The sequence below is a fragment of the Botryllus schlosseri genome, chromosome 3 (genome assembly GCF_051294905.1).
Source record: "Botryllus schlosseri isolate E-star chromosome 3, Bs_hap1, whole genome shotgun sequence".
Taxonomy (NCBI): Eukaryota; Metazoa; Chordata; class Ascidiacea; order Stolidobranchia; family Styelidae; genus Botryllus; species Botryllus schlosseri.
Window position 1 is genome coordinate 17,762,900 of NC_137238.1, and position 17,704 is coordinate 17,780,603.

At 39.3% G+C, this 17,704-nt stretch overlaps 1 protein-coding gene across 3 annotated transcripts in view; it reads left to right on the forward strand.

Annotated features, from left to right (window-relative positions):
* The window catches only part of LOC145434976 (maestro heat-like repeat-containing protein family member 1), a 135,886-nt gene that overhangs the window by 12,853 nt on the left and 105,329 nt on the right, over nucleotides 1-17,704 (forward strand). For 2 of the 3 annotated variants that reach the window (XM_080312204.1, XM_080312206.1), the window contains exons 8-23: nucleotides 13-136; nucleotides 2,475-2,544; nucleotides 2,611-2,724; nucleotides 4,272-4,366; nucleotides 5,109-5,217; nucleotides 5,283-5,389; nucleotides 8,356-8,500; nucleotides 10,956-11,138; nucleotides 11,705-11,760; nucleotides 11,827-11,934; nucleotides 13,012-13,131; nucleotides 13,383-13,508; nucleotides 14,334-14,486; nucleotides 14,733-14,986; nucleotides 15,976-16,099; nucleotides 17,277-17,372. In XM_080312204.1, coding sequence (XP_080168330.1) covers nucleotides 13-136; nucleotides 2,475-2,544; nucleotides 2,611-2,724; nucleotides 4,272-4,366; nucleotides 5,109-5,217; nucleotides 5,283-5,389; nucleotides 8,356-8,500; nucleotides 10,956-11,138; nucleotides 11,705-11,760; nucleotides 11,827-11,934; nucleotides 13,012-13,131; nucleotides 13,383-13,508; nucleotides 14,334-14,486; nucleotides 14,733-14,986; nucleotides 15,976-16,099; nucleotides 17,277-17,372 — 1,984 coding nt within the window. The remainder of the gene's footprint in view (nucleotides 1-12; nucleotides 137-2,474; nucleotides 2,545-2,610; nucleotides 2,725-4,271; nucleotides 4,367-5,108; nucleotides 5,218-5,282; nucleotides 5,390-8,355; nucleotides 8,501-10,955; nucleotides 11,139-11,704; nucleotides 11,761-11,826; nucleotides 11,935-13,011; nucleotides 13,132-13,382; nucleotides 13,509-14,333; nucleotides 14,487-14,732; nucleotides 14,987-15,975; nucleotides 16,100-17,276; nucleotides 17,373-17,704) is intronic. The other variant, XM_080312205.1, reaches the window with a different exon arrangement.

Sequence of the window (17,704 nt, forward strand, 5' to 3'; positions counted from 1 at the left end):
CTGCGTCTACAGACAGCCGAATGATCCGCATCCCATTACGAAGGCGTTATGCGACGTTATTACTGCTACGACGGATGCGCAAATTAAAGTTCTCGATTTGAATTTGGACGCCCTAGTTACGGTCCTGCATGGACATGTAAGGCCTTCAAATTATTTCTATTCTATTATTTGGTGTACTTCGGTATACAATTGATTAATCTATTTATATTGAATTGAACCCCATCATTCATCAGCGGCAATCCTTGTTGTAATGACTCGAGTCGCGATTTTTCGGTGACTGGACGTGACTTGACATATTTTAAAATGCGTAAAATGACACGACTATGCTTGAGTCATTGTGCATGACTCGAGACTAGGACGACCAAGACAGACATTTCATTGTAACTTCGAACAATAGTAAAGTTACTGCATTATTGGTATTTCGTCTATCAGTCCTGATACTTGGAAAATAGAGCCAGAAACGGTTAAGACTGAAGATAATCACGATATTATGAACGCAAGCCATTCTATATCACTCGAGCTGACAAAAGTGCATGGAACCCGATTGAACTGAAAACTGAGCAGTGCACATAATGACTCGGACTCGGGTCAAAACACTGTGACTCGGACACGACCCTCTACTAGCTGACTTGGACACGACCCTCTACTAGCTGACTTAGACTTGACTCGGTGGTTAATCGAAAATGATTCGACTTGACGCGACTCAAAACCAGAGTTGGATCAATTACAATATTTTAATTCAATTACAATTACAATTACAATTACTTCCTTGCATGTTTAAATTACATTACAATTACAATTACTCAATGCTAAAAATATCAAATAACAATTACAATCACTGTTAAACATGTAATTAATTACAATTATAATTACAATTACAATTACTTTTAAACAGGTAATTGATTCAGTAAGGAGGTGTTCTTTGACAACCGTAGCGACGTAATTAGTAACAATCTCAAGCTATTCATGTTTCATTCCTGATATGTAGAATACCCTTTAATTAAAAAAAACTCGAACGTATTCGAACTATTCCTAATTATGAGTACTGAAAACTACAAGAACAGAAAAAGGTTTCAAGCGACTGTTAAGAACCAAAGGTTTGAGCGACTAACAGCAAATATAGGCTACAGGACAGTCAATGAAATGTAATCAAACGATTATGCTACTCAGAGCTGCGTCAGAATAATGAAATGTAATTGGTAAGGCGTCAGCGATAAGGATGATACCGATAAGATGCGTAAAATTGAAATAAACGCAAAAGGAAAGAACCTTCTGATAACTAAGAGTTACAATATTTTGGTTCGCATTTACATTTTCACTTGCTCGGAAACTGTTAGATTGCATTTGATGAACATTAGAGTGCGAAAAGTTTCTGGCCCCAGTAAACTTGGCCATGATTGGAGGTAAAATTGGGATAACATCTCTTCAAATGCGGGATGAAGTTTGATGAAGCCTAGAATGGAAACTTGAATTTTTTTTGCTATTGTTGCAACAAGCCTCGGTACTGGTCAGAGATTAAAAAAAAACTTTGACCGTGGTGTAGGAAATGGTTCAGCACAGGTTTCAGAAGAGATTATTTGCTCTTCATCCATTTTCGAAATATTAAGATTTAGTTTCGCCCACTGGCGCCACGTTAAGATGCTTTCACGTCACCCAAGGGGGCACGCCCCCAATTTGAGAACCACTGGTTTAGCCTATATTGTAATGAGCAAAGTTTTCTGTTGCTACTGAAGTATGGGAAACAGTATAGCGTGACTGAATTATCTAGTTATAACGCAGCACACATAGAACACCGATGTAAATAGGCTAATTATTACATGTGGTGACTGTTTAAGGCCCCTCGTCGTCATCATGGTTTGTACCGGATTTTCACGAATAAATGATTGATTAAATGATTATTTTATGTTGTGATTGTCAGGTTTCCATGAAAATGTAATTGAGATTGTAATTGAGCAAAATTTTGATCGCATTAGAATTACAATTACACTTACACAAAATAGAAATGCTTCAATTACAATTACAATTACATGAAAAAATGTAATTAATTACATTCAGCTCAATTACAAATTACAATTGATCCAATTCTGCTCAAAACTATAAAAGTGAGATTGACTTGTCACTCGGAACCTTGTGACTTGGTTACAACCCTGTTGGCAAGTAGAGAATTGAACAGAGCTTTCTGTATCTACGATTGCATCACCAAATATGAGGTCACTGGCATGAAAATTCGAATAATCGAGGCGAGCAGATGGCTTAAGCTCAATTAGATTATCTAATAATCTTGAAATAATGGCTAAAAAGCGAATCATAAGAATTAATGACTGCGAAATTTGGAAGTAATTATTACTGTTATGATGTCAAAATACTTGATGATCTAATAGTCGACTCGAAGCTTACTTACTGACTCGGAATCATAGCATCCAAGTATGCGATTTTTCTCAGCCCTAATTCTATCACTTGATCCCGTTTCGCAGATATGCAACGGAAACGGAGAGAAAAATCAAAAGAACTTCAACGAGGTGCTACGGTGCTTCAGCATTTTGGGTGCGTATTCCAACATTCAAATTCTCTATGAATGTCTGACGGTAAATTCTGTATCAATGTCTGCAGCTGTTCTATACAACGAGATGCTGGTCAATTACATGCTGGCCCGAGTGGACGCCAGGGACGAAAGGGTCCGAATCGGATGTCTAGTTATTTTGAGACACCTCATCAATTCGGCGCGTGAGTTGTTAGGTTTTTGCAGTCCTCTGATGAGTGGGTGGCAGCCAGGATTGTAATGACTCGAGTCATGACTCGACTCGAGTCACGATTTTCTGATGACTCGACTTGACTCGAGCCATTTTCGCAAAATACGGAAATAACTCAACTCGACTCGAGTCAATCTGTGCATTGACTCGACTTGGACTCGAGTCATTGCGCATGACTCAAACCAAGTCATATGACTCGAGATTCAGACGGCCAAGACCGACATTTCATTGTAATTTCGTAAAATAATAAAGTAATCACACTATTGGGATTTCGTCTATTGGTACTGGTACTTGAAAATGCGACCAGAAACTGCTAAAAGCGAGGAAAATTAATTTATTATAAATGCGAACCATTCGATATCGCCGAACAGAGTTATATAAAGTGGGTTTAACAAGACTTTAACTGGAAACTGAGCAGTAAACAGAATGACTTGGACTCGGACTCAAGTCATGATACCATGACTCGGACTCGACCCTCTGATCGGTGACTTGGACTCGGACTTGACTCGTTTACGAATTATAAATGACTCGACTTGGCTCGAGTCAATATTATAAAAGTGAGATTGACTTGTGACTCCGAGCCTTGTGACTTGGTTACAACCCTGGTGGCAGCCATACCAACATCAGACGGAAAACTTTTCATTAGAAATTGTCAGCTGCTATCGATGATACTCAAGTAGGAGGAAGTGAAATTGCGTTTAATTACCAGAGGTGGTTAGTAACAAGTACTCAAGTAGATTTGCCTACTTTCACTGGTCACTAGAGATTTTAAGGGAAAATTATTTACGTTTGTCACTTCAAATATCGAAAAGTAGAATATAGTTCAGAGATAGGTACGCATCACTTGTATGAGTGGAATTGTCATTGGAATCTCATGAAATATTACCCAATATCAGTTTCAGGTACGCCTACTCACTATTTGCGCTGCGTAAGAGGCTCTTTTTTAGGCTAACTGAAAAGTAGTTACTTTTACTTGTAATTTAGTGATTTGTATCTACTTCTACTGAAGCTGTAAAGCTGATTGCTTTGACCATGTCTGTCTGTGTTGACATAAGTAGTCGTTTTTGGGGCGGACCTTCCAAGTCAAAATAAATAGGTCGGATGTGGTAGGGATGTCTTGTTTTGTATGTTTGAAGGTTGAAGTGATGAAGATTTCACTTGAAAAAAGTATCATCAAAGCATTATGAAAATTACAGTAGTTGGCAATCAAACCAACTTAACACGAATTTGGAAAATCTATGTAGTTTTGCCTGAATCCTGGTGATATCTGAAGAAGTATTTTCTTTTTGCCACACCACAGGGAAATAAACATATTAATAAGATGACCGATGTGGGAAAGCATGACGAAAGAATCATAATCCATAAAAAACACTGGCATTTCAATTCTCAATGCATCAATGGCATTAACACAAAGTCATAATTTTACTGTACAACAAGTCACAAGGGAAATCAGTTAGATCTTTTTACCTTGCATAGGATGTCTCTTTTCAAGCTCGAGTCTTATGCGAATTCATTTTTCAGCAGCACAGATGAGTCAGAGGAAGGACATTATCATAGTTGGACTCACAAAGGTGTTGGTGGAAACGAGCAACAAAGTGAAGCAGCATTTGACCCGGGTATGTCTCAATTGCTTGAGGTCTGTCTAACGCCAACTAAATCATAGTTATCCAACTTCTTAACTCCAGTGTCATAATTTTTTGTAGAAGAATTTCACAGCAAGCTAATTTGTAACAGGATTAGAATCTCAATTGAGCTCTAGTCAAACAAACTCCCTACATTTGGATGCTAATGGGGGATGCTATCTTTGTATTGACTTTTCTTAAAACAATCCTGGCTTTTTATATCTTACTTATAATCATACTTAGTGCTTAGCTCTAGTCTTAGTGACTTGTTGGAAGATGTCCCATCAATCATATTGTCTACTTAACATTGTAAACAAGCAAAACACTGCATTTAACATTGCAAAGCAATGTAATCTTTGATTTATTAAGTCACGCAACAATGTGTGACAAAACCTTGTTCTCACTTGACACATAAACGTTAGAATCACTGTAGTAGGCCTATATATTGTAATTAGGGCATTTTAGCACTTCGTTTCTACCTTTTCACCCTCAGAACTTCTGTCAGGAGTGTGTCAGTATCGAAACCCTGTTGCACAAAGCTAAGAATGGTCACGAAGTGCCAGTTCTGTCAAGTAGTGACCAACCCACACAATAGTCACAAAGTCAGCTTCAAGAAATATGTTATTTTTTAGTTTGGCCATCTCAGCAATCAGATATTATTATCTAATTCTGGTCATTTCTCCTGCATCCTGTTCATAGTAATGATGCAAATCCATGCAATCTGTTTTTGTTTCAGGTGATCTCTGCCATGGCGACGCACAGTTTCCTGCTTCAAGAAGGCGGCGAAAAGTTTGTGGAATTCATAGTTAAGCAATGCGCTTATAAAGGTCCTGATAAACCATCAAGTACTGTCAAGTCTCATAGCTTTTCTGAGTGTAGATATTATTCGTTGTGCCAATTACCCTATTAGACTTGGTTGGACAGTCGGAACAAGAAATCGCCAACGATGTAGCTTTACAGGGCATGTGTGATGACGTACTGTATCTGATGACGACCACCATCGATGGCATGGATGTTGTAAGTAGCTTGATACAGCAAGATATTGATTTGGTACTCTGTGTTCTTAAAGAAGCGCTTACTGAATCTTACCAAAACCACTTCAATTATCAGTAGGAAATAATGATGTAAGAAGTAGTTTGTTTGTTTCTTTGATATTCATGGTGTTTGGACTACTATGGTAATTTACACCAGGCCGATATTCTTTATTTTTGATTTCGTAACTGCCGGCCTGTAGCGCGGCCCACTTCTAGGCTTTTATAAGACACCTGTTATGCGGTTCACGTGACGAGGAGGAGCCTAGATAAACCTCCAACACTTGAGTAGGAATTCTGGAGTCGGACTCGAACGGTCCGCAACCCATTGGTGTTGCAGCCGTGGATAATACCACCACGCTATCACTCCACTGCAAGAGGGAGTGTGTTAGTAGCTTGGGATTTCCAACATCTAATCAGAGAGGATTCAAAACAGGCCCTAAGATTTGTATCCAAAATAAAGTAAACCCCTGTTATTCAATGGTTACATATGAAATATAATAATACCCATCTAACCCAACAGACCCATCTTCAATGAACAGAACACGTCCTTCCGCCATTAACAAGAAACGCCAGAATTTTGATCTGCACAGTGCACACAATACAATTTGCAGAAATGAGCAGATTGGAGGATGACTAAACGACCATATTAGGTCCATCAATCTCACATCAACCTTGATGTACTTGTTGAGAGTATCTATGCCCAACATAACAGTCCTTTTTGGTGTTTTTCCCGTCATCCATGCTGAAGGAAACGCTCAGTTGGACGCTGATACAATTACTTCGTTAATATTCGGCACAAAAGTTGGCTTTTTTAAAATGAAGGAATAATAATAATAATTCAATCAATGTTTATCAATACCGGGTATTAGAATATCCAAGAATTCACTATTATTAGCTATTCAGTAATTCGATAAGAATAGTCAGATTCATATGGTAATAATAACTGAATATAATGAATACATATGGTAATAATACCTGAAAAATGAATAGATTTACAGGCTGTAGTTCTGTGAAGAAATGATTAGTAGTCCAAGCCAGTGTGAAAGTGTGTGAAAGTCAACTGACTCCACAGGTCTTGTAAACAGTAAAATTTAGGCCGAATCACTTGAATTAGTATCAGTGTCCTTATTCTGTATGTGACAATATTTTGAACCCGTGGAATCCCATGGCCCGTTTCATTCAAACAGACAGTCGTTATTTTCGTGATATTATTATCCTGGTCGTTTCTACATGGTCGACGTAAAAAATCATCGCTGTATCAAATACATCGGACCTGCAGTTTGGAACAGTATCTCGCCCGCTATCCGACAGTCGTCGAGAATGTCCAGTGTCCACATTCAATTTGAAATACCAGCAATTTCTGCTGAATGAATATTACTCAAGTTTACCAGACCACGACCTGACATATCGATCTCGCCTTCCGTCACAAGCCACCTCATTTTACCACTTGTCATATTGTATTATCTTCTCCTACTTTTCATGCAGTGTGCATGCCTCCTTTTTGCATCGCCCAGTCCTGATTAGGGTTGGATTATCCGGATAACGGTTAACCGGTTAACCGGTTAACCGCAGGTATTTTCACTATCTGATATCCGGATATTTTTCTGCCGGTTAACCGGATAAAAAAGAATCGTTGCTAATGCATTTTACACGTTTTAGTAAGCTTCAATAAGTCGTATTCAGTGTTGGCGCGGCCGATTAACGAGAAGCGTGTTGCCAATTAGCGAGATGCGTCTGTACACATTGCACAATGTAATGTGACGCGATCTCCTGCTGAGAAGATCGTTAAATTAGGTCATTGATTGCCGCGCGCTCGGCTATCGTCTCTGGCCTGATTTATCGCGTCTTCAACAAGCCGATAGTTCCACTGGATTGAAGAATCGCATCTGCAATGGGCCATGTGCAGTGTACACACTATTCTTTGGCAGGCCTGCTCAATCACATCTTCATTGGCTTGGTGCTCACGATATTATCGTTGACCTACACAATCGCATCTGCAATAGGCCTACGAACGATATAATCGCTGGCCTGACCATCTCGGACCCAGCATGCATTGGCTCCTATCTCTCGATGGCTTGTTGACGATACGCCGTTAAGTGTATTCTAATCAGTGATTCTGAGTGTGACACCGCGAAACTGAATGACATCGAATGTTCGCAAAAATGTGCGTGCGTGCAAGCGTAATTGATTTCCGCTGATGATTAATTCGAAAAAAAATCGAAACCCCCTGATTTTATTTCATTTCAATCCCCCTACATTTTCGGCTGGCTGCGTGCCTGATCACGTGAATTAGAGCGAGGTATCATGTCGGCATCAATTCCAGTATCAGCTAGTCGTCCTTCTAGTACTCCAAACCTAAACATAAGGATGGTCAAAAGGATGTAAAGCCGTTGAAGTTTCCGGCGTACGACCTGCCAACCTTTTGACTCTCTACGAAGCGCTGCTTTCTATTCAGCCCACTTCTGTGGAAGCTGAAAAAGCATTCAATGAACGTGGACTCTTTGTTACAAAATTCGGGTCCCGGCTACAGGATCCCACAATTGATGCATCTGTGCTTTAAAAAGAGGGCATTGCAGAAGCAGTGAACATTTAATTTGCGTGGTTTTTCTCGTATTCGCTCATACTGCGCGCGTAGGTAGGTACTCTACAATAACACTGTGTAATGATTTTGCGATCCGTTTTACATGCAGACCTAATGAAATCGATTGTCTCACTTAGCAGTTATTATCCGGTTAACCGGTTAGATAAATTTCAAAATATCCGGATATATCCGTTATCCGGATAGTGAAAATTATTGATATCCGAACTAACCCTAGTCCTGATCTGATTTCAAAGACTACTCCAAGTCATTTCGACACCTTCCTATCTCTTCTTTGCATCACAGTCTTGTGGTGTATTGAAATGATGACATTGTTAATTATAAATTGAACTGAATTGATTGAATTTTAGGTTTTGTGGCCGTACCTGTTTGAATTCTTGAACGTGGACACGATGACTCCTGCCGTAGGGGTAATCTGCCGATGCCTGGCTCACATTGCGAAGAAGAAAAGAGAGAATCGCGCACGAGATTATGTCATCAATTTCTCAGAACAACGTAACGAATCGTTTATATGTATACTAGGGTTGTCCAAAATTTGGAAAATCTTAAAAAGTCTCCGTGATTGTGTCTCATTCTATAGATTATTGATAAAACAACAATTAGCCTGAAAGAAGCTTACAGAAATGCCGTTAAGATTTCGGTCAAAACGTTTGAAAGTAGCTGCTCAAGAATGGGCGTGCCACCGACCATAGAACGGCGAGAAGACTAGTAATCAAACAACAACGGCTCTTGATTGGCTAATCGTCTATGCTTCAATGATCACGGCAGCAGCAGCTTGCTGATTAGGTGTTCAAGAAGTCTGCTACCGGCGGGGATTCTGAGTGCGCATTGTTAGTATTTTGGCAGGTGATGATTTCGGATTAATTCAGGACATGTTGAGTTACGAAATACATGATGAACAAACAACACCTGCTTCCCAGAAGCTTTTACAGCACGACTGCTTTAGTGTGAAGGAAACGGCTGAAGCCTACATGCCGTGTTTTCACCGAGATAAAGCAAAGGTGCTTATGCAAGTGTTGAGCGAATTCCCCGTTTCAGTACGCATCCATCATCAGTGAATACAAATATATATAGCTTAACAATGACACTATACTTTGTGTGATCTTATTGGGCTGAAGCTGTAGTCTATAGGTGACGTTTTGAATGCTCTAGGGATTGGCGGAATCAGCCGGTTATGCTTGGCACTTATCAGATGCTTACAGCAAATTGCATGCACTTGTAGGCGTTGTTTAAGTCATTAATGAAAACGCAGAAAAGAGGTGGTAATGTACGCACACTCCTACAGGCTATGCTGGATATGGTATCTCAAAGTCCTTATTGATCCCGCTGAAAAGAGGTGAGAAGAAAAGCACAGACTATGCTGCATATAGTATCCAGAATAGTTTGGATATCATATCCAGCATAGCCTATGCTTACCTTACACCTCTTTTCTGCAGCATCAGTAAGGACTTTGACAACTCTTATAAGTGAATTTAATTTGCTGTAAGGATAACTGCCAAGCATAACCGGCCGATTCAGTCGATCCCTAGAACCTTCAAAACTTAAACTATATACTACAACTTGGGTCCAATAAGATCACACAAATTAGTCAAGCTTTATATTTGTATTCACTGATGATGGATCCCTTCTTAAACGGGGAATTCGTTCACCATTTGCAAAAGCACCTTTGCTTTTACTTGTAAAAAAACACGGCATGTAGGCTATAGGCGCTTCCTTCACAATAAAGCAGTCATGCTGTAAAAGGTTTTGTGAAGCAGGTGTTGTTTGTTCATCATGTATTTCGTAACTCAACATGTCCTGAATTAATCCGAAATCATCACCTGCCAAAATACTAACAATGCGCACTCAGAATCCCCGCCGGTAGCAGACTTCTTGAACACCTAATCAGCAAGCTGCTGCTGCCGTGATCATTGAAGCATAGCCGATTAGCCAATCAATAGCCGTGGTTGTTTGATTACTAGTCTTCTCGCCGTTCTATGGTCGGTGGCACGCCCGTTCTTGAGCAGCTACTTTCAAATGCTTTGACCGAAATCTTAACGGCATTTCTGTAAGCTTCTTTCAGGCTAATTGTTGTTTTTTATCAATAATCTATAGAATGAGACACAATCACGGAGACTTTTTAAGATTTTCCAAATTTTGGACAACCCTAATGTATACATGTATATATATATGCAGGATTGCGATTTCGGGGGGTTTATCATTTTGCGAGACAACTCCTGCTCATTAGGGATGTTCAAAAATAAGTTCTCTTTTTATATTCTCTGGCTACACACTACGCCATAAATTGTTAGGTTCCTCAAAAAAGCGCTGGATATCAGACTTGGCTCAACTCCAACCCGTAGAAGCGTAGTTATTAAAGTAGAATATTTTTAATTTATTAAAAGATATATTATATTTTTCAAATTTCACAGAAAATGTTCAGGTGCTTTGAAAAACTATGCTTGAACATTTGGCTGAATTCAGACCAGTAGCAGAGCAGTTATTGGAGTGGAAAATTTTATATTTTACTAAATCTAGTGTTAACGACAGTAAATTTTATCATACAACTATGTCGAAATATTGTTGCCGAGTATGTAGGAATAAGAAGTAGTGCTTATTTGCATGTCTCGATCTTCAAAGATAATTGTAATAACATTGAATGGAAGAAGCGTTACCACCACGTCAAAATGAATCTGACACCAGTGCTGTTGAAAGAAGCAAATCTTATTAAAGGAAAATGTCACTGCAACATTGTTATTAGCCATTTCACTGAAAAGAACAATAGAAAGAACAAACAGCACCAAGAAACAAGCACATGCATTATTCAAAGGCTTAAAAATACTAATGATAACATGATGATAACATTAGTGACGAATTTCTTGGGATGTATGTGCTCAACTGCTCATCCCAATCGCAATATTCATCACCAAATCTGTTTAGTTAACTGTTTAAGAGGCTGATTCTTTTTCAGCGATTGTACCTTCTGCTTTCGGCATACTGTGCCGACTCATGATCCTGGCTTCCTACCCGAAACAGCCCCGGTGTCACGCGGATCATATTCTACACCTGCTCGTCGACATTGGGCCGGTCATACACCACAAATTGGCCAACCTGTGGGACTCCATGATACCGGAGATGAGCCAGTTCCTAGAAGGTAACTTTTTCGGGATAGTGCTCGGAATTACGAATGCAAACCTAACAGAACAACCTGATACTATTAGCCTACTCGAAAAAAATTCCCAAATCACCCGTTTTCTTCTTCAGTATTATTACTTTCAAAAATTTTGAAAATTGTCCCTTTTTTCGGACCTCAAAATTTGGTAACCCTAATCTACTTTCACTATGTCCAGACTTGTACAAACTTCTGGATTTTCTAAATACTCACCTAGAACAAGAATTAGAACTACCCACTTTTCAAAACTCACAACTATAACTATAACTATTAGGCTACTACCCAAAAATCATTAGTTAGTTGACCGTCAACTAATTAGATTTCTAGCATACACAAGTCTGCCTGTATAATCAAGTGCCTAAGTTTTGAACTGACTCCATTTTCAATTGGAAAGTTCTTTAGACGTTTTACGCAATTATGATTTCCGAAAGTAGAAAATAGGTTTCGGACAAGTTTGCATCATTTCTATGAGTAAAATTGTGATGATAACTGCATTAAATAGCCTGGTAACTATAACTTTGCAATACAATGAAATTTCGCATTTCCAGATGGCCTGACAAACGGCTTATGGTCGCAAAAAGGTTGGGAAGAAAAAGTTCTTCAGGTTGTATTACCGTTACTTGTTCTCGGGTAGGTCTTCAGGGCCTAATCGCCTTTGTATTTCTATTAGCTCTTGTCCAGCAGCGTGGAAGCCGTTTCAGACGACGAATGGACTTGCTTGCTGGGCGTTGAACTGACCAGTCAATGGAACTTGTACCAGCAAATTTCTTCGCACAAGGTAACAAATGTTTGATATAAGGTAATGGCGGTGCAGAACTTGACATTGTATCGCCCAATTGATTTCGCTCGAAAGTTTTCAGACTGAATCTCTCGTCTGTAAATGGCGTAATACAGATTCTTCAAAAAAGAAACTTCTGAGAGAGATGAAGGTTTCTAAAAATCAAACAAAAATCACCTGGCGTCTTTCATAAAATGGTATACCAAACTTTTCCTTCTGGGAAAATCAATATGGCATCCGAGAGCACAACCAGAAAGTTATTCGAGTAACTAACTATCGCATCTCGGGTCTAACATTTTTGGCTACTATCTCTCGATGACTTGGAGACAATGCCGTTTAGTGTATGCTGATTTGCGATTGCGATTAAAGAGTGACATGGCGAAGCTGAATGACATCGAATGTCCGCAAACATGTGCGTGCTAGATAACATAACCATCAGAAGATGTGTGTCCAGCTTGAGTTATAAAAGATGAGAAAGGTTTGAACCACTTGAAATCGGTGCCATTATAGAAGAGATTTCGTAACAAACAACTCAGACATTTTGACTTGCGCAAATCAATGCTTTTTTATATATAAGGAACGCACAATTCACATTCACGAAATTTTGGGTATGCTGCACACCCAAAAAAATTCCTGGGTATGCGTGGCATACATAGCATACCTGAGTTTAGTGCATATATGAGTTTACCTATATGAGTTCTTGATACATCAAAATTTGCCAAAAAAAGGTTTTTTCATATGAGTAATGTCAAAATTTCCACTTTTCACGTGGAAATTGAGGTCAAAAATCAAGCGCCCTATGGTGGTGTGATGACCACCGTTTCTCTAATTTTGGTAATTGTTTTTTACTCATGGTTGTAAATGAGTAATGAATCGGACGATTCTTTTCAAAAGTAGACAGAGAAATCATTGACGTAATGTTCGTATACGACCGTCTGCATTATTGCATTCGCTTCTTCAAAAGTAGCTATTTTGTTTTGTCAATTTATGTAATGTACGTAACATCGCCCTTGAACATAATTCTGGAGGCTGTCGTCGAGTAAACATCTAATCCGTCTGCATGCTTGCATTTTCCAGAATTTCTCCTTCAAATGCCTGGGCGTTCTCCTACGCTTGTCTGCCAACAAAGATTTTGTGGACCTGTCGCTGGGATCTCTTTTCGAGTCGGTCAAGCCTTCGGAATTGCCTGAAAGAGAGGTACTGTTGCCTTAGTTGAATCTCTATGATCACAAAGATCTTTCACCAGTCAAAGGTGTTGTTTAAAGCTGGGGTCAGTCGAAAGGTGGTTCTGGGTCGCGAATATAGATGGGCTCGCTGATTCGAGTACTCGAATTTGAATCTAGTATTAATTCTAATGATTTTAGTCAGTTAGTGAGTGAGCATTAGTATTACGTGACTTACACAGGAATTATCATACAGTAAACGTGCTTTCTATATCTGCTGCACAGGGCGCTGGAATATGTCTTGGGTATGCTGCGTCTTCCCATCTCGATCTGGCCCTGTCAAAGCTGGGCACTTACGTGAAGCAGCAGGTCTTGAAGAAGGACAGTTCACTGTTCAGTGGATTCTTCAAGGTAAGTCCGTAACCTATTCTGTGATGTCTACTGAGAACAGCGACTTTTTCATTTTAACCTCGCAGAAGCTCGGCGTCAGCTTGATATCTAGTAGCGTCATTTCGTCAATTTCATCAATGAAGGTCTTTGCCCTAAACTGATGGGAAGGCAGTCACAGAATTTCATCGAGTTTTTGAAACCCCTACCATTTGAGCATGGGACGCACGTTTTTGGTGTGACTTTGTCTTTCGATGAATAGCCTAAATTTAAAAAATATCATGTTTGACCTGTCTATCAGAAAGATTGTGATTGAGTGTCACAGTAACAAGGCAGTGAAAATAGTGAGACACGCAAGATGTGGAGTGTGTCAAAGTGTCATCGCACCGAGGCATACAAAATAGACACATCTCAAGTAATTGTGTCTGGTAAATTAACTAAGTTACGCTGACTCCAGCGCTAACCCCAATCCGTACCATAACGCAAGGTAGCCTGATAGCAGGACCTTACACCTAGTCATGATATACATATACCAAGGAAGGTACCAAAATACATAAACATATCCTCTTGAGCCTCCAAGTCTGGCACCAGCCTTCCATGCTATCCCGGTAACGGTGAGCGTCAAGCGAGGAATCCACAGATAGCCGACCAGTTTTACTGGTCAGGTGTTTGGTCTTACCCTGCCGGAGATTGAACCCATGCTATACCGATCAAGAAGCCGAACGTTACACCATTACGCTATCTTGTTGGTTGATCTATTGAGCATATATATAGTATGTATAACACAATATGGCAGTGTTCTGATTTTCACTGCTTCATTGACTTTGAATTCATTGAAAATTTCCTCAGAGCGACCGAGCAATGCAAGAAGCGGAATGGCTAAAAGGAATAGCTGCTCTTTGTTGCGGCTACGCGGCTTACTACGCTCCGCCAGAACTGGTTCCATCCAGAGTAGACGCCGTCATTGTGAAGATCCTACTTCAGCTGTTCAAAAACGTAAAGGTACGCTGTGCCCAAATTGTGAAAATCTCAGTAAGGTATCGTAGATTCGTTTTTAAGAGCCATATGTAAAATCCAGTGGCGTTTTACATCAATAATGTATCACCGGCAACACCATTGTTAATATACAATGCTCTTTTCAATTCTTTACTAGTTGCTGGCGATTACCCCTGATGAGTGACAGCCGAAAATATTCGGGTTTATTTCAATATAAATATCATTTTGTTTGTAATCTTTTTTTGGTAACAGGATATTGGTGTGAAAGAAAATCTGGTGTACGCCGTCGAATTGATCGCTTGCGCAGTTCATCCGTACCACCTGGACAACCACCCTGTACACCAGCCCCTGCCGCCTTCGGAACGCTCGGCCAAGAATAAGAAAAAAGTGGCCCTGGCGTCGCGCCCCGACATAGTCGGCCATTTGCTGACGTTCTTGAAGGAGGACGGATTGACCGCGGCTACCACGCTGAAAGCGGCCGTCTTATCTGCAATGACGGAGCTCATGTATCCTTTACGTAACAAAGAGTTTTATAAACTAGGTTCTGCGGTCTAGTCTTTGAGTTGTACCTAGAAGGTGAATGCAAATCTTAGCGTTTTCATTCCAAAGTCATCAAAATTTTATTCATTATCGATATGGCTGTGCAAAATCTACTATCTGAGTGATTTAGATTCTGAATGGAGTATTAGACTTGAGTATGGTATTCGAGTATCACTCATTATGATATCGCAACAGTATAGGAGATATGAAGAGTTTGAATATGTACATTTTACGTTACCACATAGAATATAATACCAGTTGTACACTGAATGAAGGTAATTTTGTTATTTTTTTGACCAAGCCAATTTCATCACACTTTGTGACACTGATCACGATTTCACACATATGCTATTTCCACTCATGTTTGTAGCTTTTTACTGCATATCATTGCAGTATTCGGAAAATGAAACGTGTTGCCAGCAATTAGACTAGTTTAGTAACATTTGAACCTTTAATTTTAGGGTTCTCTGTCTGAAATGGTGTTACAAATTGTGTGTGACTCAATTACTGACTGATGCCTATCTCTAATGATAAGGACAGCTGGATCAAATAATAAATTAGTATGCTGTGCTACACAGTGGAAGTAACTTAATAAAAACAGATTTCCCATTCAAAGTATAATGCTACGCTAACATTGAAATGTGGTTGTAGCTAAGCCGGACAATACTGTGCCAGCCAGGGATAATCTTTGAATAGCTAATCGAAGATACCAATATTAGACAACAAATTAAGAAAGGTAGTAGGTATCTGTTATGTCTGCGTTTTAGTAGTACCGAATGGTATTCTCACATAATACATAGCCTGAAATTATAGTTGGAGCAGTGGATTCAATAGTGTGATTTACTGCAATCTCTCTGTGCTGGTACCCAGTGCCTGTGATTTGCTTCAATTTCTGGTGATGTGTTCATAATTGATAAGTGGGTCAGTACATTTTTCCTTGACAGTATTCTCACAGCAAACTTGATCCACCACTGAACGACGCAGATCTCTTTCAACTGGTGAAAATCTCAACGGAACATGTCATTTCTCTTCCTGAAGTAAAAGAGGCTGATGGAGATGATAAAGAGGGTTCCAAATCGGTATATAGTTTTTATTTCTTATTCCTTGATTTACATTCCACTTCCATCAGACTTCTATATTGCAGCACAAAGTAATATTTCAAGTAACATACCTGATCAAAGCAATCTGCTTTGCTACTCGTGCAGAAGTATTTATATAAGTTCCATTTCGTACATATTATGTATATTGTAGCAAGCAATACATTCATATTGCCACATTTATTCACTCTATGCTTGTCAGCTGTCAGTTGAAAAGCTTAGACTGAGTAAATGTGTCAATATGAATGAATTATTAGTGTCAACAATTTGAATTTCTGCTCACACAATCAAATCACAAATAAAACCAGCCATATCATTGCTATGGGAAAATTACTTATAGTCGGCCTATGCTAGAAGTAGAAACTGAGGATCTCAAGAGTACTTGAGTAAGTGGTTCGAAAAGTGGATTTGGTTTGTGATTCGCCTACTGTTAGCAGTTAACTGAAGGCGGGAGCATTCGAAATTGCCAGAAGTATTATCCCAACTAACACAAAATAACCATTGGAGCTACAAATAGGTGCATTTTCCAAAAATATATTCAGTTAACCCAGTTTTGTCATGACAATTCAATTCAGGACTGATTCGTTTTAGGTATTGGGAATGTATAATAGTCCGGTTGTGTAGTAAAATTTGCACAAGTCTATAAAATTACACCTGGCCAATCCTGCTTAAGATAGGGTTACCATATTTTGGAAATCTGAATAGAGGACACTTTTTCAGACTTGCAAAACCGGAGGAAAATTCTCAAAAATCGGTAAATTTTACCCACTCATTGGTCGGTTGACTAAAAAAAAGGTCATCTTTCTTGCCCGATGCCCGAAATACAGTTTTTTTACCCTCACATTGTCGGGTGGCTGACTAAAAAAAAAGGTCAACTTTCCGCTCAGCTCCTGAAAAACCCGCCAGAGCGTCACTTTGGTGCTGTTTCACGGCATCTCAGTCAGATTTTGCTATATATATGACCATAATTCTCAAAAAAGAGGACAAAATAGGACGTATGGTAACCCTAGCTTATAAAGAGTGATACTGTTTTATAAAAAGTGACCGTCTCTAGCATTGTTTACTGGTTTTCATTGGAATGACTCGCATTTGATTAATATCCGGCATGTTTAGCGATCTATAGTTGTCAAGTGTTGTGAATTCTTTGTTATTTACGCAGCATGTTCAAGAGCAATGCACCGTCTGTCTGTATTCTGTAATGAGGGAGATTATCATCAAGAAACCCACGCCGGCCGGATTGGATTCAGTTTTCAAGGTGCGTGATCGTGCGAGTATGCATTTGTGTATCAGTAGCTGCTCGCTACACAGACGGCGGACTGATTAGATGTACATACTGTCCGGCGCCATATCATGATATAAAAGTAGGCGTTGAAATGCATGTTGTTTACAAAGCCATATTCGTTACATTATATTTTATTGATGTTGGAGACATTTTATTTGTCTCCTATCGAGAGTAGGACCATGCACAACGATTTCAGTATTCAAATCCACGTCAAGTGTCAATTGTATTGATTCGAGTCAAGTAAAGTAATATGAGCAGAGAGTTGATTTGTTAGAGTAATGAAAATATACCCCTTCAGAACAAGA